Source organism: Kickxella alabastrina (assembly GCF_025024165.1).
Source record: "Kickxella alabastrina strain RSA 675 chromosome Unknown BX661scaffold_22, whole genome shotgun sequence".
Lineage (NCBI taxonomy): Eukaryota > Fungi > Kickxellomycota > Kickxellomycetes > Kickxellales > Kickxellaceae > Kickxella > Kickxella alabastrina.
The window spans coordinates 198,434-212,743 of record NW_026251493.1 but is presented as its reverse complement, the minus strand read 5'-3'; the positions used below and the strand labels follow the sequence as shown (position 1 = coordinate 212,743).

Below are 14,310 nucleotides of genomic sequence, written 5' to 3'. Positions count from 1 at the left end.
ACCCGCTGGCAGATGGAGGCCTTTGGCGAGTTTTCCCTTGAGGGCTGCATTGAGCTGGCGTGGATCATGGGCCTCATAAAGCACACAAATGGCAAGAGCAAACACACCGGCAAGATGTACACCGGCTGGGTCGACGCTAAGACCGAGGAGCCGGTCCCAGACAAGCTGATCAAATCGCGCTACGAAAAGTACATCCTCGAGCACACAGGAATCCGCTTGATTGAGCCAGAGTCCTTTGCCGGATATGACCCACAGAAAAAGCCCATGCTGCGCGAGCTACAGATTGAGCATGATATGGAGCCCTTTGAGACCACCGAGGACGAGGCCCGCCAGTTTAAGCTTCGCAGTCCCGATCACGTGCGCATCTGGCCAGGTGGCCCTGACTCTAGCACCTGGCATGTACGCTTCCTCAGAGGCGCGACGCTGATGATGCCCAAGGCGCTGCGCTTTGACCGCCTTGTCGCTGCCCAGCTGCCGACTGGCTGGGATCCGGTGCGCTTTGGGATTCCAAAAAACATTGCAGAGCAGGTCGACCCCATCACTTGTTACGCACTGGTCGCCACTGTCGAGGCGCTGCTGCGCTCAGGGATCACCGATCCTTATGAGATCTACCGCTATGTGCACGTGAGCGAGGTTGGCAGCTCCACGAGCACCGCCCTCGGCGGCCTCAAATCGACGAAGAGCGTTTTTGCTGAACGCCTCTGCGACAAGGACCAGCAGACCGACGTATACCAAGAGACGTTCTTGAGCACCCCGCCCGCCTGGATCAACATGCTACTCATGTCTGCTTCCGGGCCAATCAAGACGACCATTGGCGCGTGTGCTACCGGGATAACCTCAATCGATGCTGCCGTTGAAGCCATACAGTCCGGCAAGGCCAAAGTCATGCTGGCAGGCGGTGTCGACGCCATCAGTGAAGAGACAAGCTACGAGTTTGCCCAGATGAATGCAACCTGTAGCACAACCGGAGAGTTTGCCCAAGGACGCAGTCCTGCTGAAATGTCCCGCCCGTGCACGTCAACTCGCAATGGCTTTGTTGAGGGCGAGGGTGCTGGCATAGTCACGCTCATGGCTGCGTCAACTGCCATAGCCATGGGCGTGCCGATCTACGGCATCATCGCAATGACCGGCACTGCGACTGACAAGGAGGGCCGTTCTGTGCCTGCGCCTGGGAAGGGTGTGCTGACCTCAGCTAGAGAGGTTCCATTCTCGGGATCCAGCCCAGCAAGCCAGCTTCTGGACATTGTGTACCGTCGCCGCCAGCTCGAGCGCCGCCAAACGCAAATCAAAGAATGGGTCAAGGAAGAGCACGCCCAGGCGGCCGCCCTCAAGTTGCCGCCAGTCGCCAACAAGCAGCAGCTCGATTTTGTAGATTCGGAGGCCAATCGCCAGCACGCCGAGGCCCTCGATACCTGGGGCAACTCTTTCTGGAAGCGCAACCCTTACATATCACCACTACGCGGTTCACTCGCCGTCTGGGGCCTGACAGTAGACGATATTGGCGTTGCTTCATTCCACGGGACATCAACCAAGGCCAATGATAAGAATGAGTCCGAGATTATAGAGCAGCAGCTCAGGCATTTAGGCCGCACGCCAGGAAACATAATACTGTCCGTCTGTCAAAAGTATCTCACGGCCACCCGAAGGGCCCGGCCGCAATATGGATGCTCAACGGGGTCCTGCAGTCGCTGCGCACGGGGATAGTGCCGGGCAACCGCAATGCCGATAACATTGCAGCCGAGCTCAAGGAGTGTGAGCACATTGTGTACTCGTCGCGCTCGATTCAGACGCCCGGAATCAAGGCTGGGCTGCTCAAGTCGTTTGGATTCGGCCAGGTCGGCGCCGAGTGCCTGGTTGTCCATCCAGACTACCTTTGGCCACGCTCGCTCGCGACCAGCTCGACAAGTACAGGGAAAAGCTTGCTCGACGCGAGGCAAATGCCTATCGCCACTGGCACAACGCGCTGGCAGGCACCCACGCCTTTGTCCAGGTCAAAGAGCAACCGCCATATACCGCTGACCAAGAAAATCAGGTGTACCTTAATCCGCTGTACCGACTTTCCGCTGCGTCGGAATTGCCAAAGACGAGTACAGAGTGAAATGCAAAGAAAACATATCCACACAATGCCACACGCGCGGGTGCGAGCTGCCAGCCTATCCCATTCATTTAGATTCAGTTTAATATCACCATTTCCTCACCCTTCCACCATCTGCACTTTCAGTGTGCCGTTTATCAAGATAATACATGCATGATGAGAAATAAACAAAAAAAGCTGACGTTAAAAATATTTATAGGCTCTGCTACAAGAGAAATAAGCAGGGGACACCCGTCACTCGAGGTTGTTGAGCTGGTCCAACCGCCCAAGAATAACGCTACGACTGGTCTCTTGGATCTCACCGGCTAGAATCATTTCGTCAAGGACAGCGTATACCAGGTAAAAGTTGAACACCAAGTCCAGCTCACACACATTGCCATGATACGAGTCAAGCACCTCGACAAATAGGTGGATGGCCTCGAGGTACGCCAGCTCATTGTCGTTAGTGTCAATGCAGAAGCAAAAAAACAGACCGGCGTAGCGACGGTACACGATGCGGTGATTGTGGAACTCGACAAAGTTTGACTGGTGTTTTTGGTCGCGGGATGCTACTGTGCGGTGGACCTCCGCCTTGAGCTTTTGCTTTTCCTGGTCGCTGTAGCTGCCATACCACTTTTCTAGCCGCGTCTTGCCCTGCCGGTTCTGCACGAAGATGAAGCGAATCATCGGAACCTCTGTGTGCGTGAGTGAGTGCGTGCGTGCGTATATGTGTATGTGTATGTGTGTGCAAATAAATAGTAAAACGAGAAGAATAACAAAAAAGAAAAGGAAAAGAAAGAATACAAAATAAAATACAAGCAGAAAAGGAAATGGGTTGATTAACAGCCAGCGCAATTCGTGGCCTGTTTTGCTCATGGAAAACCAACACTGTAACAAACCCCCAACCTGTGGGGGGTATAACCTTTACATTTCGTTAGTGTGTTAAGTGGGTGAACACAATCGCAGAGGTAACAACCTTCCGCCAAAGGTAAAGAGGTAGGACAAAAAGGTAGCACACACGTTATACTTTTAAGCATTTGGCAGCATATTACTCTGAATTTTTTTTAGATGTTTGGTCATTCTTTTCTTCAGTGGACAGGATCCACGTGAGATAAAAAGCTAAACAGAGCTCTAAGAGTAAAAACACCTAAATACATCACTTTCTGCCCTTCTTGCTGACAACCTGGAACGACGAGTCAGTACTGGAGCCACGGGACCCAGACGAGCCAGTGTTAGCGATCCTAGCAAATCCAGAGCCAATTCCCGATGCGGCGGTGCTAGCGTCCGACGTCGTCGACTTTGCTGCCGAGGATCCCAGCACCTGCATCCAGTTGACTGGCGCACTCTTGAGCGACCCGTTGCGCACGGCACCAAAGTCTCTGCGGCGGCGCTTGACAAAGTCTCAGCAAAGGCGCGCCCGTTGAGGATCGAGGAGTACGCGTAAATCTGCTCGGCAATAATTTCCAGCGTGGTCTCGGCCGGCTGCGTCGGGAAAGTCAGCAGCACCTCGATAAACTTGTTGATGTCAATGCCCTGCAGGCTGCCCAAGCGAGAGTAGCACCACTCAAGGAACTCCATCGACGGCATGACCGCGATGTTGGTTGTGCTGGTGATGCTAACGCTGACCGGTTCCTTTGCAGCGGGTTTGGGAGCCTGCTGCTTGCTTGCAGCGTTGGAGGCGGCGGTGGCGGCGGCGACAGATGATGCGAAGGCAGCGGCTGCGCTGTTGCTAGTGCTGCCAGTGGTGGTGCCCCAGGCCGATGTCTGTGGCGACAGGGACGGCACAGCAGAGCGCAGCGGCTGTGACGCGGACACAGGGGGGACGGCATCGCCAGGCTCAGGGTGCGCGGGGTATCGGTGCGGCTGTTCGCACAACGCTGGCAGTGAAGGTGCTCGCTGTGTTGGCCTTGGCAGTCTCCTTCGACTGCTCCTCCATGATCGATGCCAAGGAGCGTGGCGGGGCGACTGCTCCTCCACTGCTTCCGCCGAGACGGTCGGCGTAGCTGCCGGCAAAACCGCGTGAAATGACGTTCTGCGCGCGGTTTTGCTCATCCGCCAGCTGGCGCTTCTTCATTGCCTCCTCTTCCTCCTGCTGGATCTGCAGAAGCGACTTCTTTGGCTGCTTGGCCTTGGTGCTGGCGCTAGTCGACCAGGGGGCAGGAGTAGCTGGGCGGTGAGAGTGACGCTGGGCAAGGTGGAGCTCGCCTTGGGTTCGCCCTTGCTAGGCTTAGCAGCAGTCGGCGGAGTCGTGGTCGCAGTGGCAGTGACGGAAGCAGCGGCAGTGGCAGTCGCAATGGCAGCGCCCTTGCTGCTGGCAGTCTGGGCTGTGGCTTTGCTTTGGCAGCGCTGGCCTTCGCGCTCGGTGCAGCTGCAGCCTTGGTGGCCGACGGTTTGTCTGCGACTGCTTCGACGCGCCTGCGTTCTTGGCGCTGTTGTTCTGGTGACGGTGCTGCTGTCAGCGTTAGCGTTTGTGTTGCCGGAAATTCCCATGCGCTCATCTTAACTTGCGCCTCAGAAACGGAGTCAGCGCCTGCAGAGCCTCAGATGACTGGCGGGCCAGCTCAACGGTAGCAGCGCTGCTCGAGAGTGCATTGCTAGTTGGCTTGGCAACGGCAGACTCGCTAGCGGTTTCGTCAGTAGCCAGGATAGCGGAGTGGCACGAGCAACGTCACGAGAGGCAGAGGCCAAAGTGCTGGCTGGTTCTTGCGTTGCTTGGGCGCTCACCGGTGAGCCAACTTGCTGAGAGTTGGCATCTCCGCGATCTGCTTGCTAAGGTCCTGAAGTTGCTGGCTTATAAAGTTCAGCGCAAACGCGGGGCCGCTGCGCAGCACGATATCTCTGATGACCGGGTCAATCTTGGCCTCTAACTGCGCAATATGGCACCCTGAATCTGGGTGAACTGTGCAGACTCGTAGCGAAGTCTCTCTTCGGCCGACTGGAAGCGCTGCTGAAGCGCAAATAAGAGATCAGTCTGAACGGGCACGCGGTCGATCTGCGCCCTGAAATGAATAGCGTTGCTTTCCTGCGTCAGATCCTGCATCAGCTTGGCCAAGCTCTGCTGCAGCTGCTCTTGAACCGTGACAATGTGTGCTGGCGGTCGTTAATGGCCGACACCAGCAGAAACTGCTCATTGAGCAGAAGCGAGAGCTGGGCTGCCTGGGTTGCGGCGGCGCTCGTGCCTGCGCCCGCGGAAGGGGTTCCGGAAGCACTGGATCGAGCGGTGTTGATGTCACCAGATGGTGCGCCGCCTCCAAACATACTGGCAGACGCAGAAAAGGGCGCATTGACACCGTTGGACATGTTGCGCACATCTTGCTGCAGGTTGTCTAGCGCTCCCGCTGAGGAAGTTCCCGCCGCTGTCGCCGCCGCCGACACATTTACATCGGCGTCCAACATGGTTAGCTGAATGGCGCTTGGCGCACGGGACATGGCTGCAGGGGTTGCCGGGGTGTTGATGCCGCTGCGTTGCTGGATGCTCTGGGTTATAAAGACCAACGCTGCAAATATAAAGACGCTTTGGGGGTTGCCGATGCGCGCGACCAAGCTGCTCAGCGCCTCAAAGCCAGCACTGCCCTCGTGGCACACCTGCAGGTCAGCGGGGAAGTAGTCAGCAGAGAACCAGTCCTGCATATTAGTTGCCGAAAATGGGCCCTGGATGCTCCCTTGCGGGTCGCGATACCACCACTTCATTTGCTCCGCTCGCTCGACAAGCATCTGTTGCTGCATGGTAGTCGACTGCTTGGACCCCAGATCGTCCCACGACGAGCCGCCATGGTTCACCCCAGAGTGGGTCCGGTTGACCGTCGGGGATCGAGCCGCAGCCAGTTTTCCTTGAGACTGGGACTGCAGTAGCATTCCAGCTCCGCCATTCGCGAGACGCCGACCGCAGGCGATGCGGCGCGTGACGCATAATCACCAATGTCTCGCAGTGGATCACCACGAGCGGTGCCTCGCGACGGCGGCCCTTCAAGGAGGTCGCTGTCCTCAGCAGCCCCCATTCGGAACACGCCGTCAGCACCAAAGGTCCCGACAGTGTCGCGCACGATCGATTGGCGAGCCCACAGGCTACTGCTACCGTCGTCGTCCTCGTCGGCAGTGACGCCTCCGGGTATCCCGTAAGGGTGGTCCGCCCCGCCATTACATTCGAGGTGCCGTGGTCTGCCTGTCGCTACCACGCGGCTGATCGTCCTTGGATTTCGCTCTGGCGCCAGGAAGCATGCTCTGGCTACCAGATCTTTGCATGCCAGGGCCACTGCGCGAGTAAAAATTGGAGGACTGCTGCTGTTGAGCCTGTAGCTGCTGCTGCTGGCGATTGGCTTGCTGCTGCTGAGCTTGCTGTTGCTGCTGCTGCTGCTGCTGATTTCCGTTGTAGCGCTTCGACGTGCCGCTGTTTACCGAACCCGCGAGGATCTCTTGTTCCTTGTTAGATAGCTCGGACAGTGAGACGGGGTCGAGTGAGTCTGCAGAAAACACATGCTCGCTAGCGACAAAGCCATCTGAAAGCTCCTGAGACTTGAAAAGCCGCATCATCATATCGTGAGTGTATCTACGTGATTCAGCGCCCTCAGGCATGGGTGCACCGGCAAGTGAGCCGTTGCTGGAAAGATCAGGGGCCCTATCGCTAGGATTCCCGCTGCAAAACTGCCAGCATTAGTGGGGCTGCCACTGCCTCCATTGCTACCGTTGCTGCTGCCGCTTCCGTTGGCAGTAGGCTTGTTCGCTGCGGGCGCGCTACGCATCCTATAAACACAAGTATCAGACGCAGGGAAGTCGAATGAAGGCAAAATTAGGTGTATTAGCAGGTGGGCCATTCGGGAGCATTTGTGCGCTACGCGATTTTCGAGACAACAGACAGCTAATTGACAAGATTTGAGCTTGAGGAGCATGTACCATTCGGGGCCGAAGTTCATCTTTGTCGACATTTTAAAGAAAAGTGGAGCACTGGTAATTGGTTGGAAAGTGTTAAGTGCAAGATTTCGATTTCGATTGAGCCAAAAGCCTAAGCAGACGCTTCTGTTTTTATTTTGCTATAGAAATTCTCGATTGTTTCGATTTGGAAGAGAACGAAGAAACAGAAAGGTTGCAAATTGCGGAGGGCAACAATTTTAAGCAAGAAAAAATTACGCGCATAAAAGCCCGAAATGCTGACGGAAAAAACGCGCCAAAATCAGCGCAAGGTAAAAAAAAGAGATTGCGTGATCTTTGATCATACACTGTAACGAAATGTAAAGGAAAGTGCGTAAACACAATCTCCGAAGGTTACCCTGCAGGTTAAGGATTTGTTAAAGGTGGCAAGTCAACAGCAAGCTAACACCTTTCGCCAGAGGTAAGAAAAAAAGAGAAAATAGATCCATTCAGTGGATATAAAACAAGTAAAAGACAAAAACTAAAGTTGATGAATAAGGCTGATTGTCTACCCTGCCACGCCACGTAGTAGTCTTATTTCTTTAGTGTTTAAAGCAAATGGCCATTTATGAATGGACCATTTGCTTTAAAGTAATATTAATAAAACTAACGAATAAATCTAGAGTGTACCTCCATTTGCACCGGGTTTGCACATGGGGCGCGCAAAAACTGGCGAGGGGGTACGCGGTCGTTGCCGGAGAGCTGCGACGTAAGGCGACAAAGCGAGGTGCTACTACCGAGACCTGCCCGGTACCGCGAGATCAGACCGCGAGACTGGCTATCTTGGCGTTGAGCTCGGCAATCTCAGCGTCAATCTGGCCACGGGCAGCGATCTTGGCAGCTGGTTGGCCTCAAGGACTTCGCCGGCGTCGCGCTTCTTGGCCAGCGAGTCGATCTGGCCGACCTTCTTCTTGAGGGCGCGCACCTTCTTGAGGATGTCAATCTCGGTGGTGGGGGCAGCCTCCACAGCGCTAGGCTGCTCAGCGGCGCTGTCCGCTGCTGCGCCTTCGCCAGTGGTCTTCTTGGAGCGGTTGCGAGTGCGGCGCTTCTTGTCGGCACCTGCCTTGGCAAGCATGTCGGGGCTAGCGCCCACCGGCAGCTTGGGCGTTTTGGGCGCGGCGCCTGGTACGACGCGCGCGGCGAGGGGGCAGTGGCACCAAAAATCTTGCGCTCGGCCATGTCCGAGATCGAGCGCGGCGCGCTTGAGGAGCTGCTCACCTCACGCGTGCGCGCGTGCGGTGGGCGGTAGGCACCAGCGGGCTTGGCAGCGGCGGTGGTAGCAGCGTCAGCGGCAGAAGAGACCAGCGCAATGCCTGCCGGCACTGGGCTAAGGGCCGAGCGCTGTGGGAAGCGGGCCACAGGCGCCGGGCGCCAGTCGACCTGGTACAGCTCGGGCGTGTCTTGTTTGTAGACCAGCGTGCCCGAGTAGTGCCAGATGCGAATGCCATTGTCGACTCGCAGGCGCGGCGACAGCGTGGCGGCCAGCAAGTAGCGGCCGTCGGGGCTCCACTCGCAGAACGACGCGCCATGGGCATCGACAGACGCAATTTTCTTAAGCTTCTTGCGGTCCCACAAGTCAACCTGGCCAGACAGGTTGCCCAGTCCGGCAATGGCCAGCACGCGGCCGTGCGGGTTGTAGCGCACAAAGTTGCGCGGCGCAATGCCAAAATCGAAGACGAGCTCAGCGCGGTGATTGAACATCGCCGTCTTGGCCGGCATGAAGCCGTAAGAAACGACAAACTCCTTCTCGTCAGGGCTCCACACGACATCATGGATAGGCCCATCGCGGTCCAGAACGACGCGGCAGTCAAAGTTGCCGGCTGCGGCCATGAAGTACAGCCCCGATTCACCGTAGTAGCTGCGTCCAGTCTTGTCGACCTCGGTCTGTGTCAGCACCAGAAGGTTGGTGCCCAGCCGGTGCCAGTAGAACTCAACCTTGTCAGCCTTGAAGAAAGTCTTGTTGGCCACGGCCTAGAAAGTTACCAATGCCATACATGCGCACCAGACCAGGCTTCGACCCGCGCTCGGGAACAAACACCACCACCGACGGCGAGAGGCCCGGCGACACAGAAAACTCTGTAATACCGTCCAGCTTGAGCGTCAGAGCTGCCTTATTCAGCGCAGTCGGCAAAAAGAAACGCACCTCGCCCGGAACAGCTTGGCGCAGTACTTTTCGTCGTCGGTCCACTGCAGCGCCGTCACGCTGAACGAATTCTGCACAAATCCGCCCAGAAGCGTTCCAGTGGTTGCGTCCCAAACTTTGAGGTTGCTATTGTCAGCATCGGGGCTGTCCTTCTTTGAGTACCGCTCCCACGTCATCAGATACGTGCCGTTGGGCGAGAACCGGACGTCAGCAACGTTCATGTGCGCAATGACCGCCAGGGTTTCAAGCGTCTGTGCGTCGACAATGCGCACCTCGCTGGCGATTGCCCATGCCAAGTACTTGCCGTTTGGGCTGTACTTGAGTGCACGAACTTCCTCAGTGGGCTTGTTTTCTATGCTGACTACTGAGGTGCTGGGCGGCGCATTGCACACACCCATTTCTTTTGCTGCGCGGAACGCAAATTGGGTTGCCTCTACTGATGCCATTTGTTTATGTTGCTGTTGCTGATGCTGCTGGTCGGTGGCACAAGATCCGAATTTAAAATTTAGTAATAAGAAAATAAATTGCCTCTGGAAGAATTCTGTGCGTAAAACAAAAAAAAAAGAAAAAAGAAAAAAGAAAAGAAATTAACCAAACGCAAACGCAGTCAATTGCCAAACCTAACAAGCTTGAGACTTTGGCCTTTTGCACCTTGAAAGGCCAGAGTTCGATCATGGTGATTTGATTCGGCCATTTGCCATCGGTGGTCAGATCGCAAGATAAAACTGGTCTTTGTTCAACCAATGGCGCGTCATCATTATGTGGGCTTTGGATTCTACAATTGAAATGAATAAATTTTTATTTAATTTGAAAGGTCAAAAGCCAGAGCGTCATTTTGAGTCACTCCTCGAGTTGTGATATGGTAAATTGTTTTATTTTGGCTGCTGCTTCTGCAACATCAATGGCGAGCCGGCCTTTGTGGCAGAAACCGAATCCGAGACAGCAGCGGGCGCAGAGGTGGGCGTGGATACTGCAGGAGATATGGTTGGCGTTGTCTCGTGGCTTGCAATAGCTCCGTTCCGCCCAGTATCGCTGTGTGCACTGGCCTGTTGTGTAGATCCCAACAGTCCATACGCTGAGCCTGATACTTGGCGGCTGCCCAGCGGAGAGCATGTCTGCCCAGAATGTCTGCCAGCGCGGTGACCACCGGTGGTGCCGCTCGCTCTGCAGCTGTCTGCGTTGGCTCTCGCGCTCAACATATCCCACAATCTGATTCACCGCATTCGAAATATCTGTAGCCGACGATGTGCCCGCCAGGGTGCGCATGCGCTCCAGCATGCCCTCCTCTGTAACTACCTTGTCGCATTGCTCGCTGTTGTTTCTAAATGCACCATCTTCTTCAAAGCTCTCTTCCGCGCCAGACAAGCGGTCGAGCCGATGCAGCAGCTCGGGGAGCTCGTCAATTCCAACATGTGGGTCTGCTGGTAGGAGCGAGCAGAGACGCTGCTCCCGCGAGACGAGCACCCCACAGTTGCCATTGGCTGTGCTGCTTTGGGGACCGCGGCACTGCTCTGATAAACCCTGCCAGCAGGGTATCCGTCCTTGGCGCCAAGAGATCCTGCAGCGCCGACGACGAGACGCTTGTTCTTGGCAGCACGGGCGCCGAGGTACAGCGTCAATTAAAATTGAAGCGAGCGACGTCTGCCGCCTGTGCTCCGGGGCCTTAACTTCCGCAAGGTCATACGAATGGATGTGCATGGAACGCTGCTCACAGTGGGCGCTGCTGTCGGCGCATATGTCCATGGAGCCGCCAGATCGACGCAAGGCTGGCTATTTGGCCTCCATCTGCCGGCGTGAGCTGCCGTTGGGGATGTTGATCCGAGATGACTTTCACGCAGCTGTGCATGCTCGCCTTCATCTGAGCCTGGTGCAAAGGGGATAACGGGAGGAGCCCTTGGGGGCACTGTGGGGCGGTCTTCCATCGAGGGAGTAATATCGCCTTCAGAGCCTCTATAATGAAAGAGCAATTGTCACTCAAAATTAGCAGATAAATAACATTTGCACACAAACAGGGAATAGAAAAGCATAACACTGGTTGAGGGATTATCGGCCCGGCTGAGATAAATATGTTGGCAAACTGGTTCTCACTTAGCAACTGTGGCAACAAGGGATTTACCGAGCGGCAGTTGAAATAATTCAGAAATGTAAATATTTTGCACTTTGCTGTTGCCACAAAGCAATTCGTGCTGTTATTAAAGGTGGTGGCTATCCATATGCACACTTTGTGTTGTCAATTAAACACTTTGCAGGCATTGCACGCGACAAAACAAAACACCAATGACGAGTTTTGTTTTGTTTTTTGTTTTTCCTTGTGGACAAAAAAGTTTATGTTACAAACGATGACAAAGAGCGCACAGCGTGTTGGGACAAATTGACTGGCTGGTCAAAATGCTTTATACACAGCAGAGGCAAGCACAAATGTGAAGTCCTTATTTATACTTTGGATTCACTTGCATCCTGCACATTGCGTGCATTGTGCGCATCGATCGGTTGATTTGCAAACCAGATTTCTTCTGCTGCCACATGTAGGCATTGGGCCAACTGAACTACAGTCACCGTCCTAGTTTTGCTTTATGTATGACTTACTCGTTTGTGCCTGCCGACTGATTCGTACTGCGCTGCCTAATGGCCGTAAACTCTACAAAATGAGGGAACTCGCGCAGCTTGGCATCAATGCCCATGTGCGACGCGTTGACCAGATCCTACAGAAATAAATTAATTGGCAAAATGTGCGTGCACAGCCGTAGTTTGGTTAGCGAGTATTATAGTTACGTGCTACTCGCATTTGACCGAGCAAAAATATATAAGCGAGTTAAGGTATACAATTGGGCAGCTTGAGCGACACAATCACCGTTGGATATGCTGTAAAAAACGCCGGAGACTTATTCCAAAAACACAAACATACAACAATTGTTCTGTAAGGAATGCAAGCAAGTGCAGCGGTGTTCCCGAAAGCAAGAGATGTGGCGCCAGCATAATAAAACAATAAATATTGACAGATGTGTCGACAACCGTATACTTACTCTGTGTTTGGCCCACATATTCTTCCATTTTATGCGGCACTCGCGGACAACGCGTTGGCGACCCGATATCTTGGTCAGCCGCTCTGCTAGCTGCGCCCACACGGCTGCGTTGCGCTTGTTGGCGGTAAACTGCGGCTCAAACTCAAGCCAGAGCTTTACTAGCAGCCCGGTCTCGTATTGGTTCCAGAATGTCCGCGATGCCGGTGCAGGGGAATGCAGATCGTACGGCCGATGCTGATGCTGATGATGATGAGGTGAGGTAATGTGGGTTGGTGCTGGATGGCGTGATGTACCGCTGCTGCTATTTGCTAAGGAAGCTGGGTCCATGTTTGACATGGCTGGAGCTGCGCAAAAAGTATTATGCTGCTGCTGCGAGGCTATGGCTGGCGCGGACGTTGGCAAGGGTTGTCTGTAATTGGAACGATGATGCCGCTGTTGTTGTTGCTGTTGTTGTTGTTGCTGGCTGTTGCTGTTGTTGCTGGTGCTGGTGCTGGCTGGTGCTGGTCCTGGTAAGTAGTACGAGGTGCCAAATAATGCTGCTGCTGCTGATGCAAAGATGGTCGGCTTGGTGCATATTCTGGTAGCGCTGGCTCTGCTGTTGTTGCTGTGGCGGTGGCAGCAGTTCCTGTTTAGCAATTTGAGAGTGCGTTGACTGCTGTGCATAGTTTGCGGCAAATTTGCAGGCAGCATGAGCGGGGTGGCGGCATGGCTGGATGAATATTGTGACTGTGGGGTTGGAGCTGTTGTTGTTGTTGTTGTTGTTGCTGGTGTTGGTGCTGGTGCTGATGCACTGAGGGTAAAGATAAAGGTTGTAAATGCAAGTGAGAATTTGAAAGTGGATAGGAATAAGAATGCTGGTGCAAGCGTAGTGCTGAGGATGGCGGCTGTTGTGGCTGCTGAGGATACTTGCGTGCCAAATCATTACCCAATGATTGTGTGTGCTATCTTTGTGTATCCTTGCTTGCTGCTGCTGCCTCTCAGGCTGCAAAAGTGGCGGTTGATATCTCAGCTGCAAATGTTGAGCTGCACTGGCTACAGACGCTGATGCAGTTGTGGTTGCCGCTGATGATGCAACCTGTGAGGATGAGATGTCTGCCGCTGATTGCATTGATGGCGGCAGTGCTGCGGAGTGCGCTTCCTTTGTGTGCGCCGCTCCTCCCAATTCTGCTACTGTTGCCGCTGCCGCTGTTAAAACTGGCGAAGACCCTGCAGATGGAGTGCACGGTTAAGCGGAGTGCGATTTTGGTGCTGCTGGATGTCGTAGTAAGAATAATTGGATGCGTACAAATCAGAATGGCCCGACTGGTTTTGTGGAATTTGCGCGTGGGTAGCCGTTGCGGCCGACGGCACTGGAATTTGCTCGACGGATCTAGAGGGGACAGGCATCTTGGAGGGATGGGCGTATTTAATTGGGTCGCTAAACTGGTTTGCAGTCATCGTAAGTGCAGCTATATGTTAAAAAGGTTTATATGTTGTAAATCTAAAAAAGAGAAGAAGAGTTGTAACGAAACTTTAAATTTTTTGGTTTCTGCTGGATAAAATGTGATTCCAAGAGCCAGCAATGACCGAAAATAATAGAAAAGTAAAAAATAATGATAATGCGGAATAAAAGCAGCCGGCTTGGAGGCAAGATGGCAAACAGTACAATTTTAAATATATCAAGCAATTGCTGCTTACAAGTACTGTTGTTATTTATCAAGCGTACTGAGAACTTTATGTGTAAGAGAAAAAAGATATAGTAAGTAAATATTTATATGTAGGTATGTGCGTATGTGTGTATGTATGTGAGAAAATGGGACTATTCAAGAGGATAATAATAAATGTATGAACAAAACAGTGTAACTGCCTCCTTTAAAGGAAGATCAATATAATTAAAATTAAGCGAATATGAATAAAATGAGTAGACAAAAAATGCGTGTGCACAAGTTAAAAATAAATAAAGAAAAGAACCAATAAAAATAAAAAAGCCAAGTGAATCTGACACAAATATCAAAATGAATGCAGAGGAGGCCGCCAGGAGATTAAATATAAGCGGGCGTGGTATAGATATACAAGACGGAGGGGAACTACGGTTTGATTTGTAAAATAATGACAAAATAAAATGAAGATAAAGAAAAAACAGGAACTAGTGGCCTGGGGTAGGATGGTTAATATGTGTGTTCTTG

General features: G+C 53.4%; 4 protein-coding genes across 4 annotated transcripts; all 4 read right to left on the bottom strand.

Moving 5' to 3' along the window:
• Positions 1–2,225: 2,225 nt before the first annotated feature.
• BX661DRAFT_186685 (AP-2 complex subunit sigma) lies at positions 2,226–2,975 on the bottom strand. Its single transcript, XM_051537076.1, has one exon. The coding sequence runs from the start codon at positions 2,759–2,761 to the stop codon at positions 2,330–2,332; it is 432 nt and encodes a 143-aa protein (XP_051389684.1). The 5' UTR covers positions 2,762–2,975; the 3' UTR covers positions 2,226–2,329.
• A 255-nt stretch (positions 2,976–3,230) lies between these two features.
• BX661DRAFT_172802 (uncharacterized protein) lies at positions 3,231–4,564 on the bottom strand (the record flags this gene model as incomplete). Its single annotated transcript, XM_051533803.1, is given in 4 exon segments — positions 3,231–3,453; positions 3,471–3,937; positions 3,948–4,172; positions 4,259–4,564. The coding sequence occupies 4 exon segments, from the start codon at positions 4,562–4,564 to the stop codon at positions 3,231–3,233; spliced, it is 1,221 nt and encodes a 406-aa protein (XP_051389683.1).
• Positions 4,565–4,845: 281 nt separating this feature from the next.
• BX661DRAFT_56121 (uncharacterized protein) lies at positions 4,846–6,070 on the bottom strand. The gene has a single exon (XM_051539268.1). It carries the CDS (start codon positions 5,927–5,929, stop codon positions 5,114–5,116), a length of 816 nt encoding a protein of 271 aa, XP_051389682.1. The 5' UTR covers positions 5,930–6,070; the 3' UTR covers positions 4,846–5,113.
• Positions 6,071–9,923: 3,853 nt separating this feature from the next.
• BX661DRAFT_186681 (uncharacterized protein) lies at positions 9,924–11,136 on the bottom strand. The gene is made up of 4 exons (XM_051537075.1): positions 10,883–11,136; positions 10,565–10,708; positions 10,267–10,517; positions 9,924–10,217 (listed from the first exon to the last, which is right to left on the bottom strand). The coding sequence occupies exons 1-4, from the start codon at positions 11,042–11,044 to the stop codon at positions 9,995–9,997; spliced, it is 780 nt and encodes a 259-aa protein (XP_051389681.1). The 5' UTR covers positions 11,045–11,136; the 3' UTR covers positions 9,924–9,994.
• Positions 11,137–14,310: the final 3,174 nt, after the last annotated feature.